The following is a 12,278-nucleotide window of genomic DNA, read 5'->3' on the forward strand; positions in this document are numbered from 1 at the left end:
AAAAAAAAAAAAAAAACCTTAAATAAAGAGCCAGGTGGTAGCAGCACACTCCTTAAATCTCAGCACTTGGGAGGCAGAGGCAGGCGGATTTCTGTTGGTTTGAGACCAGTGTAGTCTATAGAACGAATTCCAGCACAACCAGAGCTACACAGAGAAATTCTGTCTTGAAAAAAAACAAAACAGACAGACAGACAGATGGAAGGAATATCTTCATTCCTGCCAAGACAGTAGATTGGACTGAGCCTCCAGCCGGACCTGTGTCACCTGCTGTCCACACAGCAGAGTCTCATTTCCTGCTGCGTCTCCCCAGAGGTCAGTGACTCCCATGAGTCCCTGCTTCACCTCTGGCTCATGGCTCTGTGTTTCCTTTTTCTAGGGTTTGATTTCCAACATGACTCTCAACTCCACTGTCCTCACCAACTGGACGGTCTTCCCACTGGACACTGAGGCCATGGTACGCAACCATCTCTGGAGCCGGGAGGCCAGTGATGAGGGTCACCTTGACAGACGGTCGACCTCCAATTCTTCGGACCTCATACTCCCCACCTTTTACGTGGGCAACTTCTCCATCCCCTCGGGCATCCCAGACCTGCCACAGGACACCTTCATCCAGTTTCCTGGGTGGTCCAAGGTATGCATCTTCATGAAAAGCCTTTGGGTTCAAGGTTCTCAGTACTGAGAAGGAATCAGAAGGCTGCTGGTAAGATGCTGTGTGATGTGGGGAGGGTTTCCTACTGCGTCACTCGTGCAGGAACAAGACTGTGGCAGATCTTCAGGGACCCAGTGTCCAGCTTGAAGGTGTCCTTCTCTGCCCCGTTTTCCTTGACAACTTTCTTCAGTGAATGGCAGCTCACTTGGCTTCCTCCAGGAAGAACTAGGACCTATTTGTTCATTTTTATTACATTTACTTGTGTGTGTGTGTTCAAATGTGTGTTTTCATGTACCTGCCAAGGCAAACGTGGAGGTCAGAGCCATGAGAATCAGCCTTCTTCCTCCACCATGTGTGTGGGTCCTGGGGATCGAACTCGGGTCATTGAGCTTGTTAGCAAGCACCCTCAGCCATGGAGTCATCCCCCATCCCCAGGGCCTTTTTATATGCTGCTTATGAAGGGAACAATTTTTTGTCTGCATAGGATTTCATGTAGCCCAGGCTAGCCTTGAATTTGCTAAGTAGCCAGGAATGACCTTGAACTTCTGGTGCTCCTGACTCTGCTCCAGGTACACACCATCAGGCCCGGTGTTAAAATGCTTTCTTTTCTTTTTCTTTCTTTCTTTTTCTTCTTCTTCCTTTCTTCTTTGTTTTTAGTGTTAAGATTTATTATGGGGGGAAGGGAATGGGACCCCAGAAATGGGGCAACCGGGCTATGAGGGCAGAGGAAAAGGAGAGGGGAGAGAAGAGGACAGAGAGAGAGAGAGAGAGAGAGAGAGAGAGAAACAGAGAGAGAGAGAGAGAGAAGATGGGGAGAGAGAGAGCTGGGGTGTGAGCAGTCTTCTTATACGCCTGGCACACATCTGGCGGCAGATGATGATGATGATGTAAGCTGTTGCTAGGTTACTGTTGGGTGGAACTGTAGTCTTCTGGTTCTCAGAGTTGTGAGGTCAGTGCTAACTGCCCATCTTGGGAGAGAGGGGCACCACGGGTGCCCCCTGCTTGTTCATGACTGAGTAACTCTAAGCAAACCTCATACTGTAAATGGACCATAGCAATTTAATTCTTACAGTAGTTCCAGGCTGCCCTGGGCTGCAGGAAAGACTGTCTCAAAACAAAACAAAACCAAACAAAAATTCTAGACCCGTTGGTCCATTTGACGCTCGTCCGTCCCTTCCCGCCCCCTGGAAGTGACCGTCTTTGGCCTCTTGGCTGATTCGTCATGTACCGACCACAGTGAGGCCTCTGTTGTGCATTGCCCACCACCATGTTCTCCATGTCTAAGCTCTGCCTGCCTGGGAAGCCTGGTCCTCCTCTCCCCTGTCCTGGGACCTCATCCTCTCTGCCTGCTGTCAGTTGGATCTCCTGTTTCCTGGACTTCCTGTCAGGTTCTGTCCTCACTTCCTGCCCAGTGGTCTCTAGAAGGAAGGCTCCATTCTGCCTGCCTTCTTCCCCAAAACCAACCCCTCTTCTCACTTTCTCTGCTGGTGGTTCACCAGCCTTTCTCTCTCAGCAGGGGCTCTCAGGGCTGAGAACAGATGTGCCCCTGGGTCTTTTCTCCCCCCCTCCCCCCTCCCCCCCCCCCTGCAGCTAGCAGGGGACTTTCTGCCTCCTAGGTCACCTTTGGTTTTCCCCCTGCTGACAAGAAGGTGAAGGGCGCTGTGGCCATCAGAGGCGGCTGGCTCTTCTTTGTCTGTGTGGGCTCCCAAGCCAGGCCTTTCTCCCAGTTCTCATGCCACAGGATGTCTTCTTGTTACTCCAGTTTAGCACAAAATCTCAGGCTTTGGTTACCCAGCCTTAGATTAGACTTGGCCACCCAAGGCATTGTGACAATTACAAAGACAAAAGAGACCGGAGTGTGGCTTGATAGAGTATGTCCATGTATGTATGTATGCATGTATATATCCATGTATATATATGTATGTATCCATGTATATATGTATGAATCCATGTATATATCCATGAATGTATGTATCCATGTATGTATGTATGTATGTGTCCATGTATGTATATATCTATGTAGGTATGTATCCATGCATGTTTGCTATACTTGGGCTCAGTCCTCAGTACCACATAAAACTGGGTGAAGTGGTACTGAGCAGCAGCAGAAGGTGGGGAGGGGGATCCTAGATTCAAGTCATAGCAAGTTCAAGGGCAGCCCGGGCTCCAGGAGACCTTGGGTTGACCTCTGGCCTGCTTGTATGAACACTGCAGGAGCCATCCACCCTGTTTCTGTTTTGCTTGCTTGACTTTATTTTACTTGGTTTATTATTACTGTCATTGTGTGGATGACGTGTGTGTGTGTGTGTGTGTGTGTGTGTGTGTGTGTGTATGAGCGTGACAGGGAAATCTCAGGTGATGTGTGCATGAGTGTGGTCATAAGAATCTCAAGACAGCTGACATGTGTGAACGTGGACACAGGAGTCACAGACAGGTAACATGCGCGCGCACACGTGTGTGTGTGTGTGTGTGTGTGTGTGTGTGTGTGTGTGTGTATGTGTGTGTGTGAACGCAGGAATCACAGACAACTTTTTAGCATCAGTTCCCTTCTTCCACTTTGGATTCCAGGGATCAAACTCAGATCTTGAGACTTTCACAGCAAGCCCCTTTATTTGCTGAGCCAGCTAGCCTGCCCCACCTTGTTTTCTTAGGAAGTTTTTTACTGGGACCTGGGGCTTGCAGATTCAGCTAGGCTGTCTGGCCAGTGGATCCCTTAGAGCTACTAGGGTCCACTTCCCCAGTGCTGGCATTAAAAGCATGGACCAACACACCAGGCTTTTTTTGTGGGTTCTAGGGATCGAACTCAGAACCTCATAGTCAGAGGACAAAACATCATAGACCAAGGTACATCTCCAGCCTCAAGCATCCAGTAAGCCCCAAGGCTTATACAGAAAGGTAGACAGCTAGGGGTGGGTTGGGGTAGGGGGAGAGACAGGTCCACACACCTTATAGGACAGTATAGGCTTCTACAGAGAGTCCCAATTACATTTCTTTACAATGGCATCTTAGGTTTTTATTGCTGTAATAAAATTCATGACCGAAAGTAACATGGAAAGGAAAGAGGTTATTTCAATATACTCCCAGGTAATAGTCTGTCCCTGAGAGAAGTCAAGGCAGGAACCTGAAGGCAGGAACTGAGGCAGAGACCATGGAGGGGCTCCCCGGGGCTTACTTAGCCTGCTTTCTGATAGAACCCAGGACCACCTGTCCAGGGATGGCCCCACCCACAATGGATTAAGCCCCATTCACATCAATTATCAGCCAAGAAAATGACTTCACAGACTTGGCTATGGGCCAGTCCAAGGGAGGCATTTTCTCAATTGAGATTCCCCCTTCCCAGGTGACCCTGGCTTGTGTGAGGTTTACAAAAAAAAAATCTAACCAGGACAATGATACAGGATTTTGGCAGCTCTTGTGTTACACCTTTAAAAGCTGGTAAGGACATTAGCCCTTAAAAATAAGGAGGCCAGCGGCCTTGCAGGGAGCACAGAATGAAAGGTGAGACATTACGATGCGGGAGAGCCTGGGGAACCTCCAGCCAGTCAGGCATGGCGGCTCGCCCCAGCACCTAGGAGGCCGCACAGACAGAGACAGAATCCTGAGGGTTCCTGGACAGTCAGTGAGACAGCTTCAGGTCCAGTGGGGACAGTCTGCCTCCAAAAAGAGGGTGACGAGTACTGGAGAGGGCTGGGGCCCGGGCTCAGAGGTGAAGAGTCCCTGCTCTGGAGGACCAGGGTTCTAGTCCCAGGAAATATGATACCCTCTTCTAAACCTCTGTGGGCATCAGGCATGAACATGATGCACAGACTTGGATCCAGCCAGGCAAAATATATCCATGAAATTCAATAATGATAAGGCAGCAGAGGGAGGTACTCAAAGCCAACTTCTGGTCTCCATATACGTACGTACAAACAAGCAAATGCCTCCCAGCATGCCCTCCATGAACACAGATAAGTCACCCCTTCCTGGGCCTCACCCTGTCCTGAGGAACACTTCAGCTGATGGTTTGGGAGAAGAGAAAGGATTTGACCACGTGACACTGAGGCCTGAGCAGTTCTCAGACTAGGTTATACTCGCTGACCCTTGTCTTCCTCCTCCTCAGAGCTCCCCCCTTCCCCCAGGGCCACTTAGCTTTCTTTTCATTTGTTACCCAGGAACTAACTTGATCTCGTGAGTGAAATCACTTGATACATTCGGTCCGTGAGATAAAAGCACCACTTTTGATTGCTCTGGTTTTTCTTTGGTCGGATGTGGCTTTCTGGTGAAGCAAGCGTGCTTGGGGGATTTCAGGGGTCAGGCGTGCCTGCTCTGTCCATACAGGTCAGTGCCTGTCTGCACTGTGCACCGACTGACTGTAGACTCTCAGGGAGGCGTGTTTGCCAGGCTTTGGTGACAGTCAGAACGTGTGGGTCATGTGTGCCACGTCCTGCTGTGCTGGGACAAAAGCATGTTTTCTGCTTATCTCCATCCAAGAGAAATGAGTGTGGATGACTCTTTCATTAAAATATCACGCCAAGCTGTGTGTGGTGTAATCCTAGCACTCAAGAAGTAGAGGCAGGCAGATGTCTGTGAGTTCAAAGCCAGCCTGGTCTATACGGTGAGTCTAAGACAGCCAGGGCTGCACAAAGAAACCCTGTCTCCAAAAATACACATGAGGTAGAGGAAGATGCAGGAGAAGTTCAAGGTCATCCCCCCCAGATGCGTATCAAGGCCTGTCTGGAACCCGTGAGATTCTGACTCAAAAGAGTGCTGAGCGAGCATCATAAAAGAATGGGGCTGGAGAGATGGCTCAGCAGTTAAGAGCACTTTCTGCTCTTGCAGAGGGCCTAGCTTTGATTCCCAGCACCTACCTGGTGTCTCACAGCTGTGTCTGACCTGCCTGGCTCCTGAGTGTACATGATATGCATGAACACACACACACACATCATTTTTGTTCAGGTTTATTTATTTGGTTTTGTGAGGCAGGGTCTCACTATGGATCCTTGGCTGGCTCGACTAGGTTACAGGGCATGTGCCACCCCACCCAGCCAGATAAATATTTTTAAATGATTTATGATAAGGTAAAAGTGTTCCCTACGTGTGACATCTGGGTGTAAATTTAAGCGTAGCACAGCTGTAAAAAGCTACAAACGGTGGTGGTGGTGGTGTCTTATCCTTGGAGAAGCAGAGAGAGGCAGAGTCCTGCAGTGTGCTGGCCTGTTAGCCTGTCCTAACTAACAAGCCCTAGGTACCAGTGAGCAGTCCTGTCTCAAAGCACAGGGTGAAAACCCCTGATGTCACTCCCAATGCCGAGTACTGGCAGACTATGACTCTGCTGCTTATCGTACCGGGGTGTGACTGGGTGTTAACTGGCTTTAAGCTGGAAACTGAGAAGCCCGTGGGTGTCTATCATCCTACAAGCCACTCCCACAGTGTGGGGCAGGGGTCAGCTTGCAATGGTGCTAACCCTACACAGTCATTCTTTATGTCTAACTCATAGTTTTCACTCACAAACCCTGTGAACCCAGAAACTAGGTGATTGGGCTTCTCCCAGCAAGCGCAATAACTCCAGGTGAAGTGGGTTCGCTATAATTTTTAGTACACAGAGCTTATTTTACTGTGTATGTGTGTGAGAGACAGAATGAATGAATGAATGAATGAATGGCACACAATGATGACTCACATGTTTGTGTGCATGTGCCCTCATCACAGGACACTGGGATTCTGTTTCTGATCTTTTATGCTCTCTTTCACTTCTTGGCTCTCAGGTGAGTCATTTTGCTCAACCTTTCATGCCTTTTTAGATTTCACGTGTATGAGTGTCTGTCTGCTTATAGGTATATGTGTGCACACCACCTGCATGCAGGACCCACAGAGGCCAGAAGAGGGTGTCAGATCCCTTGGAGTTACAGGCAGTTGTGAGCTACCGTGTGGGTGCTGGGAACAAAGCATAGATCCGCTCTAAGAACAGAGGTACTCGGGCTGGTGAGCCGCATTCCAGCCCTGTCCTCTTCATATTGGAAGGTTAGAGACAGGGCCCTGGCTATTCTTTTTTTTTTTTTTTAACCTTCATTTTTTTTTGTTTTTTGTTTTGTTTTTTTGTTTTGTTTTTTGTTTTGTTTTTTGTTTTTTGTTTTTTCGAGATAGGGTCTCTCTGTGTAGCCCTGGCTGTCCTGGAACTCACTCTGTAGACCAGGCTGTCCTCGAACTCAGAAATCCACCTGCCTCTGCCTCTCCAGTGCTGAGATTAAAGATGTAGACACCACATTTGGATTTCTTCATCTTTTAAAGTTTGATGCGAGCTTGTGTGTGTGTGTGTGTGTGTGTGTGTGTGTGTGTGTGTGTGTGTGTGTTAGAGAGAAAGAGAGGGTGGGAGGTACTTTTGCAACCTGCCTATGGATTTGAAAGCTTCCAGACCTCTTCTTTCTCTGAGCTGAATGCCTTGGGTATTTGTTAGGAAATAGAAAGGTATCCTAGAATACTTCCTAAAATACAGGAGACCACAGAGCTGCTTCGTTTCTTACACTAAGACCTGGGTCACACCATCTGCAGATAGCCATGGGGTTGGGAGGGGAAGAAAAGTTCACTCCCCTTTGCTTATTTCAGGGGATCTGCTTATAGTCATACCTTTGAGCATGTTCCTTGCCATTTTACCTTATAGAATCAAGCTTTCAACCTCACAGCACAGTGTAGACAAGTTATGAGTGACAGCATTTGAACCTTGAGGACAGACCTCCACGTTTTCCGATTTGAGCCCTCCGAGCACCCATATTTCCTTTAGTATAGTCTATTACCTCGCTGTTTTTGTGTTTTTAAAACAGGGCCTCACTATGCTGCCCTGGCTGTCCCAGAACTTGCTAAGTAGACCAGGCTGATCTTGAACTTAAAAATCTACCTGCCTCTGCCTCCCGTATGCTGGGACTAAAGGGATGTGCTACCATGATCAACCTATATTCATGTTTAAAGAGACATCTGAATATCTTAAAACAGTATTGAGGGGTGGATATGGTGGCGCACGCTTTTAATCCCAGCACTTGGAAGGCAGAGGCAGGGAGAGTTCTGCTTTCCGGGCCAGCCTGGTCTGTTGAGACCCTGTCTCAAACAAAGCAAAAGACAGTATTGAAAGTTTAACTCTAGGGTCTGGAGAGATGGCTCAGTGGTTGCTCTTCCAGAGGATCCAGGTTCAATTCCCAGCAACCACGTGGCAGCTCACCACTATAACTAGTTCCAGAAGATCTGATGCCCTCACAGAGACAGACAGGCAAAACACCAATGTGCATGAAGTAAAAATAAATTTAAAAAATAAAGAAAGCAAGCTTCACTGTAAATTCCAGGAAGATTGGCTTTGTCAGGGTAAGTTAAGGCAGACACACATTCACTGAGAAGTAGGTCAGGCCCTACAGGAACTTCCGCTTTGCCGTCACCTCTGTGTTAATAGCAGAAAGTAGAAGTGTGGGCTGGGGTCATGATGGTCAGAGATAGTCGGCTTCTGACATGGACTGTAGAAGTTGGGACTGCCATGGGACACCCCCAAGCCCCTGCAGTCACCTCATTAGTATATCCTTTTGCTTTCCCAAGAATAATGTACCAAGATTAATTTCAGCATATATTTTTCTTTTTGGTCTTTGGTGGCAGGGTTTCACACTGTAGCCTAGACTAGCCAAATGTGCTAATAAGCAAGAGTCCTTTACTAAGCTATACTCTCAACTCTTTCAGCATAAAGTTTACTTATTTTTAAATTTATTTAGTTACTTAGTTCAGTTTTTCAAGGCAGTGTTTCTCTTTGTAACACGATAGCCAGGGCTATGTAGAGAAACCCTGTTTCAATAAATAAATGATAAGCAAGTTAGTAAAAATGAAACTAAAGAAAGCCTTGAAAGCTTTTAACTGGAAGCCGAGTGTGGTGGTCCACACTTATTACCCTAGCACTACAGACTCAGAGGCTGGAGAGGCACTGCAAATTCAAGGTCAGCAGTCTATATAGTAAGTTCCAAGCCAGCTGGGGCTACTAGCAAAACCAAAGAACTAAAACCTTACCCTAAGGCCAATGAGGTGCTTTAATCCCAGCACTTGAGAGGCAGAGGCAGGTAGGTTGATTGATCTCTGAGGCCAGCCTGGTCTACAGCAAAGTTCCAGGACAGCCAGGGCTACACAGAAACCTTGTCTTGGTGGAAATAATACAAACAAACAAACAAACAGAAACAATTAAAACGGTTTTTTAAGCCGGGCGTGGTGGCGCACGCCTTTAGTCCCAGCACTCGGGAGGCAGAGGCAGGCGGATTTCTGAGTTCGAGGCCAGCCTGGGCTACAAAGAGAGTTCCTGTCTCGAAAAACCACAAAAAAAAAAAAAAAAAAAAAAAAAAAAAAAAACGGTTTTTTAAAATGTTGTTGACAGCACTGTTATTAAGAACGCAAAGCTAGAAACTCCCGAGTACCCATTTTCAGTAGCAAAGGAGTGAGTAGCCATCCGCATATTTTCCTAGGGAATGTAGTGTCGTGGGAGCACGCACAGGCCCCGCTTTAATCCCTAACACTGAAGAAAAGGCGGGGAGCAGGGAACAATGTATATCAGTCAGGCACGCTGGCACATGCCTGTAGTCCCAGCGTACAAGAGTCCAAAGTAGAGGGATTATGAATTTGAGGTCATCCTGGGCTACATATTTAAAAAAAAAAAAAAAGAGAGAGAACCTGTCCCCCAAACTAATTGGTATATTCGTACCATTGAATGCCATATGATGTTTAAAACAATAACGCATATATACACTTATTTGTGCATGTATGTGCGTGTACATGTGTGCTATGCTCCTGTGTACAGGGGAGGAGGTCAGAGGAATCGAAGTGTCCTGCTCTGGCTCTCCACCTTACCACCTTGAGACAGACTCTCTTTCTGAACCTGGAGCTGGGCTGGAGACCAGTAAACTCCAGTGGTCCTCTGTCTCAGTCTCCCACAACACTGGCATTGCAGGCATGGGAAAGACAGCACCCAGCTCGTTTATGTGGTTGCTGGGGACTTGAACTTGTGTCCTCATGCTTGCGCGGCATGGCTCTTACCCACTGGGCCGTCTTCCCAGCCTATTTATGTACACTGGCACATAGGTAAAAATTAGTCAAAACTAATTCAGGGCAACTGAAATCAGGAGCTGGTCTCAAGATCGTGAAAACAGGATTCTGGCTGAGATGGGGCTGATAAAGCCCAGGTGAAACTATTATGGTTTATGCCTTTTAGGACGGAGAGAGATAACAGATCCCGCGTAAAAACAAGAGTTAAAGCAGTTCTGAGAACCTCGAAACTGCCACCCTTTTCTAAATGACTTAGTCCAACAGACAGGCAGTTTTGAGTCGCTGACCTCCTTCTGTGAGCACTGAACGCCTAGAGCTTTTGTTTCAGTGGTAAGTGGTGCCCACACTAAACCAGGAGCACAGCCCATCTGCACCCCATTCCTTGCACCAGGCACTGGGCTGACCACCAAAATGTGCTGTGCCCCCTAGGCACATAGTTCATAATGATCTCCTACCATAGCTCCCAAGGGCTGAAATTACAGCACCCACCCCACTCACCCTTGCTTCCATCTTGGGTTGCTTTGGGGACCGTTCTCAAACTATATAGACTCTGTGTGTTGCCATCGACCCTGGGCGGACGGGGGGGGGGGTCACGGTTGGGGGGACCTTAAATGGAGACCTGCCTGAGGTCAGACAGCTAGCGGCGGGCAAGAATAAGATGGGAAACCAGGAAAGAAATCCAGGTGGACTGGAATAAAGCCAAGGGAAGTTTTATTATCCCTGCAGTCTCGGCACTTCGGAGGCAGAGGTTATTATTATATATATAATCCAGAGATTATCTGGACTAGATAGTTCAGGCTAGTCTCTGCTGTACAGAAAGACTGTGCAAATATTAATTAATAGTTCATTTTAAAATGAGCAGGAGGAATCACCACGAGGACCACTCTCTTTCCTTCCTTCTCTCCTTTCTTGTCCCCTCTGCCCTCGCCCTCTATTCCTTCCCTCCTCTTCCAGATCTTCTGTTTACCTCTGGCATGTGTGACCCCACACCACCCCCAGTAGACTATTCCATCTGTTCTGCCGCCCCTTGAATCCTGAGTGTGTCTGTTCCGGAAGCAGCGTCCCTGCTCACAGGAGTCATCCCCACAGCTTGTAAGACTGAAAATCTTGTCTTCCAAGCCATTCTCCCCACATCCCTCGGAGGAAAGCTACAAGAACTGCACACCCAACAATAATGTAGACACTCTCCTGCATAGGCCTCTGCTGCCATCCCCGTCTTGTCCCACTCCTGTGGCTTACGCCCACTCTATTGCCCAGGCTGCCTTCAAACTCAGACCGATCCTCCTACCGTAGCCTCTCACATGCTGAGGTTGTAGCACTTGCCGCACATGCCCTCACATTCTTCCCTGGTTGTTTGGGGAACAGTTCTTAGACTGTGTGCGGGCTTATTGCACATCAGGCAGCATGGCTGAGCCCTGCCTCTGTGGGGCAGAGAGCAAGGAAGACTCTCCTGCTGGAGGGTGTGGGCAGCCATAGCAGAGAGGGTTGGGGGTACAGACAGGCAGTTCTTGGGAGCCAGGGTGGATCTCAGAATGTGGTGAGGTGTGGCCCAAGACTGAAGTCTGTAGCTTCTGGAATCTGAGGCTCCAAATTCATTTCTTCTGCGGCAGGAATTGGTATTTGGAAGAAGCTCTACCACCTAACATGGGATACTGGGATGCTGGGGGATACTGGGATGCTGGGGGATACTGGGATGCTGGACTCTATGAGGCATCTCTTGCCTCTCTGATACTAGTGATCCTCAGCTGACAATCTCTCTCTCTCTCTCTCTCTCTCTCTCTCTCTCTAGGGTCAAGTATGGATCAATGGCTTTAACCTCGGCCGATATTGGCCCACAATGGGCCCACAAATGACCTTGTTCGTGCCAAGGAACATCCTGACCACTTCAGCCCCAAACAACATCACAGTGTTGGAGCTGGAGTTTGCGCCCTGCAGCGAGGGGACCCCAGAGCTGTGTACAGTAGAGTTTGTTGACACTCCGGTCATTTCCTGACCTGACTTGACCATCAGTGGCCATTTTCCAGGCCAGTCTGGTCAAGACTCATGGCTGAACCTCTGAGACTGAGCCTCGGGGAGCACAACTCTACTGTGGTTACACGGATCGCCTTTGTTGTGCTAGAATGGAAGCTACATTTCTGGTATGTGTGTACCCTGCTGGTGACTTTGCAGCCCTGCCTTGCCTGACCTCCCACCCTAGTGGCCACCGGGAAGGCTGAAGGGAGTGGGCACCACAGGAAGACACAGCTGGTGTGCAAGAGTTGGAGCAAAACTTGAATACTGTCCTTTATCCTGATTTGAAATAATCACGTCATCTTTCTGCTGAATAAAATTGGTACGCAAGTTGTAGGGGTCCTGTCATTAATATATCAGGCAGGTATTAAATTCCAAGGTCTGACTTAAATCTCAACTAGACTTGAGTGGGCTGGCTGAAGCTACTTCACCAGCTTGAGGTACAAAGTGGGTAGAAGAGAGAGCTGGTTTGGGTGAGAAGAGGGCTTTGTTTTTGATCCTGCTTTTGACTGTTTCTGAATCTCTGTGATATCTGCTTGGTGAGAGATCTCCAGTTACAAATCACCTAAAAGATTAATGG

At 48.2% G+C, this 12,278-nt stretch overlaps 1 protein-coding gene across 1 annotated transcript in view; it reads left to right on the forward strand.

Moving 5' to 3' along the window:
* Glb1 (galactosidase beta 1) overlaps window positions 1-12,032 on the forward strand; it is a 71,746-nt gene extending 59,714 nt beyond the window's left edge. Inside the window, exons 15-16 of the mRNA XM_021172646.1 lie at window positions 377-631; window positions 11,478-12,032. Of these exons, the coding sequence (XP_021028305.1) occupies window positions 377-631; window positions 11,478-11,681 (459 nt within the window). The 3' untranslated portion in view covers window positions 11,682-12,032. The remainder of the gene's footprint in view (window positions 1-376; window positions 632-11,477) is intronic.
* The last annotated feature ends 246 nt before the right edge of the window (window positions 12,033-12,278 follow it).

This window comes from Mus caroli, chromosome 9, assembly GCF_900094665.2.
Source record: "Mus caroli chromosome 9, CAROLI_EIJ_v1.1, whole genome shotgun sequence".
Lineage (NCBI taxonomy): Eukaryota > Metazoa > Chordata > Mammalia > Rodentia > Muridae > Mus > Mus caroli.